At 47.3% G+C, this 18,069-nt stretch overlaps 1 protein-coding gene across 12 annotated transcripts in view; it reads right to left on the minus strand.

Moving 5' to 3' along the window:
* Window positions 1–18,069, minus strand: part of PRMT7 (protein arginine methyltransferase 7) — a 54,551-nt gene that overhangs the window by 17,333 nt on the left and 19,149 nt on the right. For 11 of the 12 annotated variants that reach the window (XM_045533409.1, XM_045533408.1, XM_045533407.1 and 8 more), the window contains 9 exons: window positions 15,133–15,245; window positions 11,838–12,079; window positions 11,433–11,613; window positions 6,889–7,016; window positions 6,429–6,564; window positions 5,370–5,453; window positions 4,966–5,013; window positions 3,803–3,892; window positions 145–306 (listed from right to left, as the gene is read on the minus strand). In XM_045533409.1, coding sequence (XP_045389365.1) covers window positions 145–306; window positions 3,803–3,892; window positions 4,966–5,013; window positions 5,370–5,453; window positions 6,429–6,564; window positions 6,889–7,016; window positions 11,433–11,613; window positions 11,838–12,079; window positions 15,133–15,245 — 1,184 coding nt within the window. The remainder of the gene's footprint in view (window positions 1–144; window positions 307–3,802; window positions 3,893–4,965; window positions 5,014–5,369; window positions 5,454–6,428; window positions 6,565–6,888; window positions 7,017–11,432; window positions 11,614–11,837; window positions 12,080–15,132; window positions 15,246–18,069) is intronic. The other variant, XM_045533413.1, reaches the window with a different exon arrangement.

Here is an 18,069-nt window from a genome sequence, read left to right on the forward strand (position 1 = left end):
AGCCCCGCAGTGCGCTGACCAGAAAAGAAAGGCTGAAATCATCAAGGCCTGAGTTGCTCTACCCACACCCAAGGTCTCTGCAAGAAAACAAGGCTCCCCACCCCTCCTCCTTTTGTTTCCTACAAAACCCTCGGGGTGGCCTACCCTGAACTCCACGACCATGGTGTGCAGCGAAGCGGCTTGGGGCATCACCACAGCACCCGGGTCTAGGTGCTGGTCCACGGCCGTCCGGACATACCAGAAGTATAGGTTGTGCCACGGTAGCAGGCTGGTGGTGAAGAACGGCTCCCCCAGGAGGAGAGAGACCTGGTGGTCGGGGCAAGAAGCAGGACCCAGGTGTCAAAAAGGCTGAGCTGAGCAGTGAAGGACAGGTCGCAAGTTTCACAGGAACATGAAAGTAACAGGCCATTCATTCGTTTGCTCACTCGGTGAACAAACAAGCATGCCAGGTGTGTACCTGCCCTTGAGGACACAAAGAAGAGATACAGATACAAGTCCTGTGCTCAGGAGTGCAGAGGGGAAGAGGGAAGTAGACAGGGTAGGAGCTGTCCTCACCTGACAGAAAGAAGGGGTGCATGGAGGGACCCCAGAGATAAAAGCTCCAGAAAGGGCTTCTAGAACGGCATCCTGTACACCCCCAAAGCTTTACCATCACAACTTACCAGTGCTTGTCTAACTATGTCTCCCTCACGAGGCTCTGAGCATCACCAAAGTGAGGATACTGGCAGCCCCCAGCAAGGCACCTGGCCCAGAGCAGATGTTCAGTGAAAATTTATAAATAAATGACCAAATGCAATACCAGGAGGCAGAAAAGCCAAGGACTGGGGAGAGGGTCCTCCAGGCAGAGGGACAATGGAGGCAAGAGCAAGGCCCTCCAGGAGCTTGTCAGGTGGCTGTGAGGAGGGTGGACAGGAGCCACACCACCCAAAGGCAGCTGAGGACAGGTCAAGGGGGCTGGATTTGCCCTGGGGACAAACACGGAGCCACTGAAAGCGTTCAGCAGGAGTTCGGATTAAGAAGGAATGTGACGTAGAAGATCCCTCTGAGGACCACGACATGTGTGGAGCTGGGGATGGGAGGTGACCTAGGTGAGCACTGTGACAGTCCAGTCGAGGGGCAGGGAGTCCGCAGAGAGGGAGGAGAGGAAGACGTGGCAGGTGCTGAGGAGGAGGCCGACTGCCCAGGGCTTGGGTCCAAGCAGATGGGCATGAGGGCAGGGCTAGGAAGAGATGACAGAGACGCAGCAGCAACACTGGAACACAGCGAAGGGCTGGCCCTGTGCACACCCTACCCCTTGACCCCAGCACTGGGCACAGGGCAAGAACGCCTGCTCTCACCAATTCTATTCAACAGGACCCTGGAGTCTAGCTAGGGAACCACATAAATGGCTTACAGAATTTAATTATCTTCTATACCCTCATCTATGAGGGAAAAAAGGGACAACTTATAGATAAATATTTATAGCAGCACTACTTACAACAGCCCAAAAGTAGAAACAAGCCAAATGTCCATCCACTGATAAATGGAGAAATAAATATGATATATCCATACAATAGAATATTATGCAGCAATAAGAAATGAAGTACTACTAATTTATGTTACAACATGGACAACCCCTGAAAACATTAAGCTAAATGAAAGAGGCCAGAAATAAAGGACCACATACTGCACAATTCCTTTCTCATGAAACATCCAGAATAGGTAAGTCTATAGGGACAGAAAGTAGAACAGTGGCCGCCCAGGGCTGGAGGAAATAGGGACAAATGGGGAGTTGACTGCTAATGGGTATGAGTTTCTTTTAGGGTAATGAAAATGTTCTAAAATTGATTTGGTATGGTTACACAACCTCACAAATATACAAAAATCACAATTGTACATTTAAATCAGTGAATTGTGGTATATGAATTATATCTCAATAAAACTGTCATTGAAAAAAGGTATGGGAAAAAATGGACAGAAAAATAGACATTTCACTGAACAAAATATACAGGATAGCTAATAAGCACATGAAAAGATGTTCAACATCATTAGTCACTAGGCAAATTAAACTACAATGAGACATCACTGAATACCCACTAAAACAGCTACACTAAGAGACCCAGCCTGAATGCTACAGGGAGACCCCCATCTCTACAAAAAACTTAAAAATTAGCTGACCACAGTGGCATGCATGCACCCCTTAGTCCCGGCTACTCAGGAGGCTGAGGCTCCTCTCTTGAGCCACTACTCAAGACAGAGCTATTGTCTTGAGCCCAGGAGTTTGAGGTTGCAGTGAGCTGTGATGACACTACTGTACTCTAGGCCAGGTAACAGAGCAAGACTCTCAAAAAAAAAAAAAAAAAAAAGACACAATACCAAGTGTTAGTGAGGACATTGAGAAACTGGAACCCTCATACATTACTGATGGGGGTGTAAAATGGTACAGCCATGCTGGACAAGAGTTTAGCAGTTTTTTTAAAAGCTAACCATAATTACCATACAATTCAGCCATTCCATGACTAGGCATCTGCCTAAGAGAACTGGAAAATATATCCTAACATAGGCTTATACACCAATGTTTGTAGCAGTGTTATTCAAAATAGCCAAAAACTAGAAACAATCCAAATGTCCATAAGCAAGTGAAGGATAAACCAAACACGGCATGGCCACACAATGGAACGCTGTTCAGCATTAACAAGGAACAAAATACCGACACATTTTATAATATGGATGAACCTCAAAGACACTATGCTCAGTGACAAAAGCCTGACACCAAAGACCACATAACACATTATTTCACCTGTGTGAAGCGTCCAGAAAAGGCAAATGTATAGAGATAGAAACCAGATCCGTGGCTGCCAGAGCCTGGGGGTGGGTGTGCTCACTGACTGCAAAAAGGCTCCAGGGAACCTTGGGGGTGAAGGAAATGTTCTAGGACGAGATTACGTGACAGCTGTATAACTCCATACATTTACTAAAAATCACTGAATTGTACACTTGAAATGCATTCATTTTATGGCATGTCAATTACATCTCGGTGAAATTGTTATTTAAAAAAAAAAGGATGGCTGGAAAGATGAAGGATAACAGGCCACTTTGAAGGAGTCCAGTTTGAAGGGCCTGTGGGATATTCAAGGACAAGAGATTCGAATCTTAAAAGGTAAAGAGTGAAGACCAACTCTGATGGTCACTGACTGCTGTATGGGCAGGGATGTGACTACAGGAGAGGCTCAGCTGGAGGGGAGGGGCAGGAGAGCACCACGGAATAGCATGCGGGAAAGACCAAGTGAAAGGGGAGATAGCCATGACGGGCGCCGAGGAGCAGCAGCCAGAAAGGCTGGAGGAAAGGAACCTGGGCAAGGGTCTCTTGAGAACAGAGAGCTCCACGGGGTCGAGAGAGCCACGGGGTGGAGCAGACGAAGCCTGCAGGGAGGCCGTGGCTAGTAACAAGGTCCCTGGTGGAAGCAGTTGCAGGGCCTGGAAGACCAGCTGAGCGGGAAGATGCGACTGGGACAATGAAGACAGTGCAGTGAAGGGAAAAGGGCAGAGGGGCGCACTCTGCTCCCACGAATCCCAACAGAGCTGCTCGGCCCTACCTTGAAGGAGCAGAGAGGAGCCGGAGTTGAGAGGAGTGCGATCGTTTGCTTATCGGGCAGCTCTGCGAAAGCCTCACCACACCCTGAATGGTGCTGAGTTCCTGGCTGGCAAGCTACGTGGGGGACCCGCTATGAGACCCAGAGGACAGGGTGGCGCTCGGGGCTATCTCAGTCAGCGCTGTCTGCACTGACAGCCACAGTGCCACTGCCAGCCTCCTGCTACTCACCTTTTTGCCCTCCAGGTCTGCATTTGTTAATAACTCGGGCCGTTTCTCTATGATATTAACTTTATCTTCCAACTGGTTAGCCTTGAAGATCTTAGAAAGAAAACAATGAAATTACTGTATTTACGCTATTGTTTTTGTTTAGGAAAAAAACCTCTCAAAGTTACATTATCTGCTTCAAATTTTCTGGCCAGGCTGGGCACAGTGGCTCACGCCTATAATCCTAGCACTCTGGGAGGCCGAGGCGGGAGGATCATTTGAGCTCAGGACTTCGAGACCAGCCTGAGCAAGAGCGAGACCCCACTTTACTACAAAAAAAAAAAAAAAAAAAAAAACAAAGAAATTATAAGGACAACTAAAAATATATATAGAAAAAATTAGCTGGGCATGGTGGTGCATGCCTGTAGTCCCAGCTACTCGGGAGGCTGAGGCAGAAGGATTGCTTGAGCCCAGGAGTTTGAGGTTGCTCTGAGCTAGGCTGATGCCACAGCACTCTAGCCCAGGCAACAGAGCGAGACTCTGTCTCCAAAAAAAAAATAATAATAAAATAAAATAAAAATTTTCTGGCCAAACAATTCTAGAGCACCATATTTATCTGCTTTGTGGAAATTTCTCCCCGTACCACCCTGAGGTGCAGCCTACAGACCAAGGATGAGAGCACGAGCAAAACGCAGAAACAAAAGAAATTTCTCTTGCAGGCTCATGGCAGGATCTAGCCCAAGCCTGCAGTTCTGGGGGAGGTGGGTTCCCCTTTGGAGAGGAAATCAAACCAATCACTGGCCGGGGGACAAATAAATACCACCTTGGATTAGGAGCAGTGACTTCCTGGGCACTGGTGTCCCGCAAATGCATCATACATTCAGTTCTACCACTGCAGAGACTTCGGTTTTCTTAGTTTTATGTGAAGTGAAGAGAAAAGCCTGAAGTTCTTCAGCCACAAAAGAGCACAAACATTTGCATCTATTTCAGTGACAGCCCTAGAAGCCTTCTGAGCTGTTCTCCAGGCAGGAGCCAAGACAACGGAGAGCAGCTCTCGCTGGTGGCTGCCACCCAGCTGCCACCCATTCTCTCACTGCTGACTCTGCTTCAAAGCCAGCGATCCCAGACTCAGAAAGGAAGGCCCCTCAGGTCCCCTCATTATTTCAGCAACAACAATTATCACTTACTTTTTTCATCAGTTTCTGAGAAGCTGCTGAACTCTCAATTGTAAATACCTAGAGAGAACACCACACTGTCAGTTCTAAGAGATTCACTTAGCAGGGGAAGAAATTAAAGATTAAAATGTGGCAAGATCATTCCAAGGCAGAGGACAACACCTAAGCAACGCTACCCATGCTCAGTCCCTACCTGAGACAGCACCTGCACTGGGCAGGAAGCCCACAGAACCTGAGCCGCGGCTCCATGACAGAGCTATGGCCCGACTCCTGCCCACACACGCAGGCGATAAAACCCCTCAGCCCCAAGTCACGCATGCTGCATACGCAACGGTGGCACCCGCAAAGAGCTCCAACTGCAGGACTGCATACAGGGCCCGCCTTAGGAAGCTGACAGAAAGGTGCAGGCCCAGTACCTGCTCTGCCCCGAGGTGATGGGCCAGCACGGGGAGCAGACTGCCATCACTGACACACAGGCACACGCTGCCTGGCTTCAGCACCTGCAGAGGAAGAGCAGCCTCAGCACACGGCTTCTTAGGGTTTGTCAGGAGATTCCTGTAACAGCTGACAGAAATGGCTCCCTGCTCCTTGTCCACTCGCCCGGACTCTGGTCATGAAATCTGATCTTCCCCTTGGCCCACCCTCCCACTGCAGGGCTGGATCCTCCTGTGCCCCGGTGCGGCTATGCCTACCTCCCAGGCCCCCACAGCAACCACCCCACCCTCACAGCCCTCGGGAATGTCTCCCCACACACCCCACTGTCAGGAGAGACCTTCAACCCAGCCTAGAAGGCCCAGAGGTAGGTCTGCCCCACCTGCAGGAGCCCACCTCCCAGTGGTGACAGCACAGACAGCTGTGGACCTGTCACTCAAGGCTCAAATGACTCTCCAAAGGCAGAGATTTTTTTATGGGCCCCAGATTCCCTTGAGACAAACTTGGGAGAACTTGGATCTTTCTCTGCCACCCAAAATGCACGCACATATATTTCTGTACACAACTCCTAGGGGCCCAAGGGACCCCATCCACCCCCGTCTGTGGTCCCCAGGCTGAGAGTCCCCTGCTATAGGTAGCAGGGAGCGAAGTTTTATAGACAGGAGAATTGCATGATCAGATTTATATTTTAGAAAATTTTATAAAGGTAGCAACACATGAAAAGCAGAGAGGGGGTGGCTGAATCCACTGGGATCACCCACACCAACTACTGGTGCTGACGAAAGCAAAGGCAGGACAAATGCAGGGACTGGGGGAGGCTCCCAGCCAGAGGCTGTCACAGGACGGCAGAGAACAAGCCCTTCAGGAAGTCCAGTACCAAGCTCTTGGGCTTGCTGCTCAAGTGCCCACCCCAGGAGGAGATAGCTGAAACCACTCACAGATAAGGGAACACAGAAAACAAAATTGGCAAATCATAAGCAGAGTGCTTATGGAAGAAACAAACTCCTTCTTGCCCACAGCCACCCAAGGGGCTGGACACTTACAGTCCTCAGGGCCTGGGCGTATTGATCAGTTCGGTTCTGATCATTGATCTCTCCAAACCGAGGCCGCGTCCAGAGCAGGTGAGCCTGGCAGTCGCACACGGGGCGCATCTGGTGGACTCTCGCGTTCTTTTCAGGGCTAGGCCAGGAGATGAACAGACACAGGTGACGAGCACATCCTCGGGTCTCCAGCAGGCATGAGTCTGGACCCTGGTTCTTGAGTAAGCTTTAGAGGTTGGAGGGACCTCCAATTCGACACTTTTCACGTGTGTCTACTCTAAACAGAGTCCAGAAACACATGACGACCTCTTTGTACACATGGACGGGCACTGACACACCCAGTCACAAACCTTTGCTCTTATTTTATTCTTTTCAGATGCAAGTTGCCCCACTCATACCTCTATGGGGAATTTACATAAATACGGTCTCAAAGGCCCTCCATCCCCACGAGGCTCAGGCATACCTGGTCCTCTGCAGGCTGTACCATACACAGTAGTCGTCATGGTGGGCTACCAAGCAGAGGGCTGAGCCCTGCCAAACAGGCTCCTCTTGTGGCAGGAAGTACACACACTGCATCCAGTGGTCCCGCCACTGAAATGGGGAACAGAGAGAGTCAGCTGTCACCAAGCTGCAACAAGAGCAATGCTTCTAATCCAGGAGCCAAATATCAGTTTTTAGGGAGACCATGATGTACATTACAGCTGGCTACTGTGGCCAAAGAGATTTAAAAAAAAAAAAAAAAATCTCAAGAAAGGCCAGCAGCCCAAGAGCCTGCTGGAACCCTGCTGGTTTTAGGAAGACACAATGTGGCCAAGGGCAGTGGCCTTTCAGAGTGGCTCAGAGGAGTGGACAAATGCAGGCTTCAGCCCCTACCCGACCAAAGCAGCATCAACGCTCTCTCTTCGGCATGCTGGGGTGTGCTTAATGTCTCATTTGAAGGGAAAAAACAAAGAGTTTAAAGGTCGTGATCTGGAGGGAACCCCACTATGTATAGCCCCATGGCACATATTCCAAAAGCTTTCAGGACTAGACTTTTGCCTTAAAAGTGATTTCAAAACACAAAAAGGTCAAATGTAATGCATTAAACTTAACTGGATCCTAGATGGAGGAAAACAAAAGCTACTAAAGACATTTGGAGAAAATTAATGGAATTTTATTTTGGACCATATGTTAGGTGATATTATGGAATCACTGTTAATTTCTTAGGTATGATGATAGTATCTTGCTTATACTGGAGACTGTTTTCATTCTTAGGAGATACATGTTGAGGTATTTAAGAGTAAAGTTCCATATGTCTGCAACTTATTTTCTTTTTCTTTTTTTTGTAGAGACAGATTCTCACTATGTTGTCCAGGCTGGTCTTGAACTCCTGGCCTCAGGTGATCCTCCCGCTTCAGCCTTCCAAAGTGCTGGAATCATAGACATGAGCCACCGCACCTGGTCTGTAAGTTACTTTCAAATGATTTAGCAAAAAACTGTGTGTGTGTGTGTGTGTGTGTGTGTGTGTGTGTGTGTGTGTGTGTGTGTGTGTGTGTGTGTGTGTGTATGGAAGAAGTATGGGGTATGGGGGGGGAAGGAGAGAGAGAGAGCAAATGTGGCAAATGTTAACAATTGACAAATTTAAGTAAAAGAACTACTGGTGTTCGTTTTAACTTATTCTGTAGATTTACAATTTTTCAAAATAAAAAGTTAAGAAGATAGTACAGAAAGGTTTTGGTTTATTCTTTTGAATTAAATGAAGTTTTTAAAGAACTAGAACACTCTAAATTGTGAGACTGGTTTACGAAGATCCAGAGTAAACTTTTAATAAGCTGTGCTGATCCCTACTACAAACCCCACGTATGGGATTCTATCCTAAGAAAAACCACGCAGAACAAAAAAAGGAAAAAGGCTATAGTCACATAAATATGCAAATCACAGAATTATTTATACTAGCAAAAACTGGAATCAACCCAAATGTCCGGCAGCTCAGACATGGATGTACACATCCTCCTGCAGAGTACTCTCAGACATTTAAATGATGACTATGAAGGCTACGGAACAGCATGAAAAACATAGAGAAAAGCATTGACAAAACCCACACATTTGGAAAGAGACCAAAGAAAGGCAGTTATTTTGGGTGGCAGGTCCACAGTGATTTTTAATTTATTTTTGTTTTATATAATGAAGCTTATCACTCTCACAATTTTTAAGCCTCTTTTTAAAAAAGAAAGAACTGTCCTAAAAGGTAGATGCCTGGCTCAACTCACGAGACAACCACCTACACATTCTCTGTCATCTTCAGGAACTAAAGAAAGAAAACTTGACCTCAGTGAGATACCAAGAGTGTGGCTTAGCACGTAAAAATGTCCCACCCACCTGGTCTTGAATTTAACAAAAAGGGGGATAAATAACATTTCCATGTACCTAAGATGCCTATTTGAACATAAAAGCTAGAAAATGAAAACCCAACCAGATAGGCTCTGAAAAAAATAAGTAGAAATAAGGAAGATGAAACAGGTTCTCTTAAACCTGTTATTCATGCCCACACTATGCAAATTTAGCCTTCATGGACCTCACCATGCTCCCATGGTGCTCCCTGTCATCAGTCCTCCCCACACTCCCCGCCACAGGGGCCTCCTGGGGCCTAGTGCTAAAGAGCTGGTGACAACCCACTGTGCCAAAGCGAGACAGGCTAAATATATTTAGGATCAAAGGGGTTTCACGAATTCATGAAGAAGATTCATTAGCAGTTTTCAAATTGCTAACAGTCCAAAAGTCATCACTGGTAGAGAAAGGACACAAGAACCATTCCACTGCTTCCTGGACACAGGCCCTGCCCCAACCCCTGGAGCCTGCTGGGTCTCAGTTTGGGTACTCCAGTGGTTACCCATATGTCTCACGTGAGGATTCAAGGAGAATACATATACACAGTAGCTCTGAACATATGCAACGTATTAATATTTTAATTATATTCTTGTGCTAAATTTGTAATCATCACACTCCTGGAGAGGAAGAATGCAATCCAGTGCCAATCTCAACTCTGTGGGTGAATTCTGAGTGACTCACTCACACACACACACACACACACACACACACAGAGGCCTTGCAGGACTCCAAGGCGGCAGAGGGAAGCTGGCACACACTGGCTGCACGTCTGCCTGATCACCTGGGGCCAGGCAACTGGAAGGTGGAGTAGATACTGAGTAGCTCCTGACCTGAGTGGTAACTCAGGGAGGGGCTGGGGGAGCTACTAAGGCCTTCCATAAAGTCAACGCTATGCGCACCTAGAACCCAACAGGTAAGCAACAAAAACAAAAGCTGGTGGTTAACACCAGGCAGGCTGGAGACAGAACACACAAAGGAAGGTGCCTAGGACACTCTCAGGTAGAGAGAGGAGGTTTTATTTCTCAGCCCTGAAACACCTTTCCAGCTTTTTGTTTTCCTTTGAGTGTGTGTATTGGGGGAAAGGAGGCTACGTCACATGCACATGAGAGAAAATCTGAAAGATACAAGGACATGTGGCAAAAAAGAAGTTTCCTTTCAGTCAGGTGTGGCGGCTCATGCCCATAATCCTAGCAATCTGGGAGGCCGAGGTGGGAGGATTGCTTGAGGTCAAGAGTTTGAGACCAGCCTGAGCAAGAGCGACATCCGATCTCTACCAAAAACAAAAAAAGTTATCCGGGCTTGGTGGTGCAGGCCTGTAGTTCCAGCTACTCAGGAGGCTGAGGCAGGAGGATCACTTGAGCTCAGGAGTTTGAGATTGCAGTGAGCTATGATCATGCCATTGCACTCTAGTTGGAGCAAGACAGTGAGACTCTGTCTCCAAAATGTTTCCTTTCTACCCCTAACCTCCACTCCTCTTTCCAAAAGCAACCATTTTTTACCAATTTCTGGGAATTCTTTCAAAGATATACACACACCACACATTAAGTATACACTCATGAACACATACATTCTTATTTCTACTAATAGCAGTGTTGGCATACCACATATAGTTCTACACCTTTATTTTTGATTCACTTAATAACACATCCTGGAGCTTGCTCCACATCAGTGCACAGAGAGCCACCTCATCCACTGAAAGGATAATGGACTTAGGTCCTACTAGTAGCCTTTAGGTTGTCCTTTTTCTGCTATACCAGGGCTGCATACACATTCGTTCTGCACATATGCCAATCTATCCAGAGCCCAATGTCTCAAAGTGGCATCACTTTCCAACCTGACAGAATGGGCCACGCTGCACTCCATGAATGTTCTGACGATTTGCTTTCCTGCTCTTTCCCCAAGCTTTACCAACACAAAGTGCTATCAAATTTTTAAATTTTATTCACTGAGAGGTGACGATGATATCTCATTGCAGTTTAAAGTTGCATTTCTCTCTCTCTCTCTCTCTTTTGATACAGGGAATCACTGTGTTGCCCAGGCTGAAGTGCAGTGGCTGTTCACAGGAGCAATCAGTGTACCGCAGCCTCAAACTCCTGGGCTCAAACGATCCTCCTGCCTCAGCCTCCCAAGTAGCTGGGACTAGAGATGCGCACATCTGTGCCTGGCCAGAGTTGCATTTCTCTTATTATGAGTACTATTCCATGTACTCTGCATCTCCTTTTCTGTAGCTTCATGTCTCTGCCCACTTTCTATTGAGCTGGAGAAGGCAGAGGTTGAGGCTACAGAATGAGGCTGTAGTTCTCCATTCCAAGCTGATATGTGCCCCCTGGGATTGGGGGGTGGAGGGGTGAGTGAAATCTAAGAGCGGTTCTGCCAGCACAAGGGACAGAGGGGCGCTAACTCTCCAGAGCATCTCTGTTGCTCACCGTGTCCACAGGTGCTGACCATGAACTCACCTTGAGAGGGCTATCTTACTACAGCTAGCCTTTGCTTTCTTTCTAAAAACTCTTCTTGGCCTTTGATTCTGACATAGTACCTTCTGTCTCTAAATTCTTGACTCTAAGGTTCAACTACTACTTTTCTACAACCATGGACAAGTCTCCTGATCACATGAAAACGTGCTCAGCTCCTGCCTCTTACCTGGAGCCCATCTGGGTCTGAGTGTGCCCAGAAAGGGGCCATGGTGCACTTGATCTTCCCCTCAGGGTCCATTTCAATGTCCCACCAGGAGAGAACCACCTGAGCTCGGCCAGATGCCAGAGGTTCAAACTGCCTGCTATGGCAGGCTGCTGAGCTACTGACTTGCTTGCTGAAGTCCACACTGTGGAAGAATATTCAGGAATTTAAGCATCTTTTAACCTCACACACTCCATTTTTAAGCTTTTACAGTGACCTCAATAGCAACGATACTTGGTTGCAAGGGACTCTTGCCTTCAGAGGCAGGTGACATCAGCTAAGTTTCCTTCCCACTCAAAAAGAACCTCCAAAGATCCAAAATCCATCAAATGTCTCAAAGTGCCATCACCAGGGATGGCTCCTTGGTACCTGAACATAGGTAGCACATCGCTGAGGACTGTGAAGTCAGCTGGTGACACCTGGTTCAGTTGAATGTCATAGACGGAGGGTGCACCAGGGCACCTTTCCATTTCTAAGGGAGGGACGATGACCTGCTCTCCAAGACTGGTCTGAACATGGACGGGAAAGAGCTTGTTCCACGACCACATCCTTCTGGACTCTACCAGCTGTGCATAGACGGTTGCTCTGTGAGGCACTGCCTCGCAATTTTCCTATGTTTGTATTAAAAAACAAAAGAACAACAACAAAAAAAATCAGGCACTTATTCCCAGAGTAATTCCTATTGATCAAAAGAGGTTTATTCCTTAATATTAGGTCAGTTTGGTAACACCTAATACCTTATTACTATTAGGATAGTGAATTGCTTTCTGTCCTGAGCCCTCAGGAAAGAAAAACAAAAAGGAACTAGATTTCAGAAAGAATACACATGATGCCTAAAATGATTTGTCAGATTAAGTTCCTAGCTACCTGGCACTGTTAAATACTTCCAAAATAAACCTTAACTGTCATCACACTGATGAACTCCCACACTGACATCAAAAAAGAGCACAAGTCTGACTGCTAAGCAGTCGTCTCCCTTTCAGTGCCGCTCTGGCCTGGCACCAGAACCAGAACCTCCTCATTGCAAAGCCCAGTGGACAACCGTCCACCCTCAACTTGACCTGACCTACTGGCATCACCCGGCACTGCTGAGTGCTCATCTCACACGGCTGTGGCTCCAGCTCCTTGTCTAGATTTCCTTCTACTTCATTCATTCATTCCACATCCTCTTACACACCAGGCACTAGGGACCCAGCGGTGAAGAGGACACTTGCAGTTGCTACCTGCATGGAAATTACAAGCACAGAATGTCTCTACCTTGGCACTACGGCCTCTTGGGTCAAATGGTCCTTTGTTGTGGAGGCTATTCGGGCATGGCAGGATGTTTAGCAGCATCCCTGCCTGCTCGTTTCCCTCTCAAAAAGAACCTCCAAAGGCCAAATTCTGTCTCGTGTCTCACAAACACTGCATCTCCAGACTTTGCTCTGGAGGAGAAGCACCGAGGCAGCCAGACTCTCACTCCCCATCTCCTCCCAAGGCTGTGCTTCCTCTGCCCACCTCACAGGGGGGCTCCCCAGAGAGTTGGTCTGGACCTTCTTTGTCCCCCATTCTCTTCCCGCGGCGACTTCAGTCACTCTCTCTTCATCTACCAAATCCATAGGTCTAAAGGCCTCTTGGTCCTCTCTACTTGGCTGAGCCTCAGACAGCTCAAACTCTGTGTATCCAAACTGGACAGCTCACCTTCCCAGTGCTGCTCCTTCTGCTGCGCTCCCTGCTGGCAGGGAGCACATCGTCCAACCCAGATGCTCAAGCCCCAAACCCTGGCCCCACCCTCGATGCCTCCACACCTAAGTAACCGCCAAGTCCTGTGACCACCTCTCAGGCCCACGTCTATGGCTGTGGCTGAGGCCCACCTCATCTCAGCACCTGCATGACTCCTACAGCCTTTTAACTCACCTGCAGCCTTTAGTCTTGCTCCCAATGGCTCTCTCCAAGACTGCCTAAATCTGCCCTTAACCCCCTGCTTCAAACCCTCCCACACCACCACCCTGCCTTCTGGATGACCTCCACCCTCTGGGCATGGCCTCCCAGGCCCTTCTCAACCTAGCCCCCGCCCAGCTCCCTGGTCTCATCTCTACACCTACCTCTCATGCCTCCCACACTATACAAAATCCACTGCACCAATTCATCATCGCACCTTGTGCATGCTAGTCTCTTCTGCCAGCAACACCAGCCTCTGACCACTTTTCTTCAACACCAACTCAGCTCAAGCATCATCTTCCTTGACTCCTCCCCGCAGCACGGGCAGGACCTCACCTGCACCAAGCACCATCAGAGCATATCTCAAGCTGCACTGTGATGACCTACTCACCTAGCTGCCTCCCCCAAGGCTCCCTTCACAGTCTTGGTACACAAAAAGGGGCCTGGCAAAATAAAGGTGTTCAATAAATGTGTCTGCTGAGATCAATTGCTGGGTCACTTCAACAACCACAGGGACAATGTGTCTGACACCCAAGCATCCTGGCTTCCAATAACGCAGGAAGAGGGAAGTCTTCATGGACCAGCTGTAACTTCTTCAGACTCACAGACAGGGTAGGCAGCCCAGGCCAGTGATCAGAGCAGACAATGGACACCAGGTGCCCCAAGGGGAAACTGAGGACAGCTGCCTGCTCACTTTTTAAATAAGATTAAAGAAAGACAAACTGGGCACCATGAACATAATTCTAAATAGCCTTATTTTCTGTTTTGGGATTCCTCTAGTGGGAGGTTTTAACGTGGAGAAATAGAAATTCTTACTACTGATACCTAGAAAGGGTTGATTGTGCATTATCGAGTCAATGAGACATCTTGCACAGTGCGGGGTTCTGGAGGACAGTCCCCACCACAAGGTCGCCATGTGAGCAATGTGGACTCTAGCCCTGAAAGGAGCGCCCCCTCCTTTGCTCCGGGGCACCCAGGACTGCCACGTAGGGTCTGGCTGGGACAGCTACAGGCTCACATGGACCATGCCTACCACATGGACACCAACAACAGAAGAAGCAAATGCTCTCCCCTCCCCAGCTGGGGTTTACCCTCAGCCTCCACCTCCAGTTTATGTCCATAAAAAGGACTCAAAAATTGTCACTGCTCCCTCACCTGGAATGTCCTGGCAGTCAAGGCCTTCCACTCTCACTCCATTCTCCACCATCAGCCCACAAGGCCTCCAGGCTGGTGTCCTCACTGACCTACCAAACAGGCCCTCTACCTGGAGCACTTCTCTCTCCTCAGTGCCTTTCCAAATTCCACCATCTCCACACATGCCTCAGTCCTGACCTCTGCTCCCAGTCCCAAACCAATGGTCTGCGGTGCATCCGCCTGGCCACTCAGCCATTCAGCCCTCGCCATCACTACTACTGTGGGTCTTAGAAGCAAGAAGGTGTCTTAAATTCTTCCCTGGATGCTACAACACCTTACACACAGTAGATACTCAATGAGTATTTGCTCATTTTAAAGATTCAGAATCAAAAGAATTGCCTTCCAACTCTAATCTATCAAGACTTAGCATTCAAAGGACACGAAAGTCACAACCGAGGAGAACCAGAGCCTCCCAGGACTTGAGGGGTGCTCCAGGGTGCACGGAGAGGAACTGAGGGCTCGGGCTGTGTTGAGCATGGTGCGTCAATGAGTGCTGTGTGAGCCAGCTGAAACCACAGCCACAAGCCCAAGGGCGGCCCTGGCCCATTACCTGCACGAGATGTCTGTGTGCGTGTTCATAGGAGGGCAGCGCCCCCTCCCCAATCAGTTCCGTGTCAAAGAGCTCTGTGACCAGGATGTTGGCACGGCACGGCATGTCACCATCTGAAAAACACAAGGAAACAGAGACAGAGTCAGAAGCAGGCAACACACTAGGAAAAATATTTTCAGCAAATATGTGAAAGATAAGAGGTTAACAGGTCATTACATTGAAAGTACATACATATGCTCAAGTACTCAGAAGTGTGTCGTGATGTCTGCAATTGACTTTCCAATGGTTCAGAAAAAAAATCCATATATGTGTATGTATGGCAAAATGCTACATTGGTAATCTAGGTTAAGGGAATATGCGTGTTCACTGTACTATTCTTTCAACTTTTCTGTATGTTTAACATTGGGGTGGGAGGGACTTGGAAAAAATGGTAACAAAACTGTAAAAACCCAAAAAGAAACCAGGTAAAAATACACACAGACAATTCAGAACAGAAAAGAAATCAAATATATGGAATTTTTTTCATTCTTATTAGCAACTTAAAAGATATATATTAATATTAACAATTAAACTCTTAACCATTAAATTAGCAAAAATTATTTGAAAAGCAAAAACTGAATGCTGATACTTCAAGTATGTGTAGGCTGCACAGAGAAGGAGAGAAAACCAAAGTGCGAGAGAGGCTACCTAATGCACTTCCAGTTATGTGCGGTAGGTCAGCCGTCAGTCTGGCTATTCCTACCAGAACCGAGACCCAGCATTCAGAATCCCCAGATTTCTCACAGTATATCCCCTTAATTAAGTTGGTGTCTTGCCACCAAACAACCTCCCAAATAACACTTGTTTTAGGATAGTAGGATTCTGGAGGGTTCGTTAACTCTGTTTTCTAAACCTCTATAATGTAATGCTACTTCTACGATTATAATTTTTAATGAGCCGAGACAAAATAGACTTTGGAAAGGGCTATTCATCAAGGAGAATCAACTGTAAACACTCTAAATGGCGCATCAATTATAATTTGACAAAGCCCACCCCTCTTCCCTATAGAAGACAAGTCTCACAGATGATGCAAGGAAAGAGAAACCCTAAAGGGGTTCAACGAAGGCTGTAACAGAGAGAGCTCAAACCTTGAGTACTAGAGACCTGGGCCTGAGTCTCACTTTCTAGCCCCAAACCCTCAATTCTGACCATCAGTCGTCACATCAGTAAAACAGGGGTAATGAGCTCTGTGTCACGTGGTGGAGGTTAGGATAACAAAGGTAAAAATGTACCCTTCCTATGACGTACACTTGTGCTCAATGGCAGTATGAAGCACAAAGGAAGTTAGAAAGAAACTTTTGCCTCCTGGCACAAAGACCACCTCCCCGAGTACCCTGCCCACCCTCTCTGACATCAAGCCAAACTCCATCTGGAATGCACCATCCAAGACCGACCCCACCCCACCCCCACAAACCTGTTTCTGTCTCATTGAACGGCACCCCCAGTCACACCGTCTAGAAACCTGGGCATCATTTATTAGCTCCAGGAGAGCAGGGCTCCTGACTGCCTGCTCACCACTGTACCCCAGCGCCTAGAACAATGCTTAGCACCCAGTTATAGTCAACGAACACTAGCTGAAGTCTTGACTTCTCCCTCTCTGTCACCCTACAGCTAATCAATCACCAAGCCCTGCCAATTCTACCTCCTGAATAATTTTAAACCAATTATGTAATTTAAAATGATTTATTGTCCAAATTTGCTTCATCAAGATAAAAATAAAGCTTTTATGATCCAGTGAGTTTTAACAAATACTTCCCGAGAGCCTTGTATTTAGCACGTGAGTGCTAGTGTATACAGGTGCAGAGGGAGCCTGAAGAGGGCAAGTCCCCCAGGTGCTTCTCAAGTCTTTGCCAAATGAATGAAATGGCTGGATGAACAAATGCTGCTCCTGGAGTCGGCTGCTACACACGCCTCAGTGTGCACTGTAATCCATCTCTGGGGAACAGGCAACAAATTTAGATGCCATTTTTTTTAAAAGGCTAGGAATAGAACCTTGGAGAACACACATTTGGGAGCAGAAAGCAAGCAACATAGAACCAAGATTAGAAGATGTCACTGAGGCCTGGGGAGGGAGTTTCAGGCAGGACTGAATGGCAGAAGTACCAAAGCTGCAGTGGTTTGAGAGGAAAAGCAGAGGGAAGACCACCCAACTTGGCAATGAGGAGCCACATGCCAAGTTGCAGGACTGGAAACAAAGTCCCATTTACAAGTGATTATAGCCCAAGCAAGGTTGACAATGTACTCACTAAACAAAGATAACTGAATTCCTGTATGTGCCAGGCCCTGGGCAAATAATGGAATGGAATAATTAATAAGATCCACATAGTCCATGACCTGATGATGCTGCAGCTATGTGGGGATACAGACATTCAATACATGATCACATAATTATTTAATTATTGCAGTGACAAGCGCTACAGACGAAAAGTATTAAGGAAGTATGAGGGGGCTGGCCTAACCCATGGTGTGTGTGAACAACCCACCCTAGAGGAGGGCACAGAGTCACAGAGAGAGGGCTGCAGGGCACAGCTACTCTGCAGGTCAGTCTCAATGCTGTCAAAACATATATTAGTTCATTAAATATGAAATGTCCAATTTCAAATCAAAAGTGTATTTACTGTATCTCAAACAAGCAGCAATACAATTAATCAAAGAATGTGCCTAAACTATCGACACAGTTTTGTCATCTTAATAGTATTCTGTTTATGACAGCAGTGAAGAAGCCTGCAGAGCCAGTGGCAATGAAATCACAAAACGTGTCTTCCACAGCTTGTTGGGAAATGAATATTTTTCCTTGCAAGAAGTGGTCCAAAGCCTGGAAGAAGTGGTAGTCAGTTGGTGCAAGGTCTGGTGAATACGGTGGATGACAGAGAGTTTCCAAGTCCAGCCTCTGTAGTT

This window comes from Lemur catta, chromosome 20, assembly GCF_020740605.2.
Source record: "Lemur catta isolate mLemCat1 chromosome 20, mLemCat1.pri, whole genome shotgun sequence".
Taxonomy (NCBI): Eukaryota; Metazoa; Chordata; class Mammalia; order Primates; family Lemuridae; genus Lemur; species Lemur catta.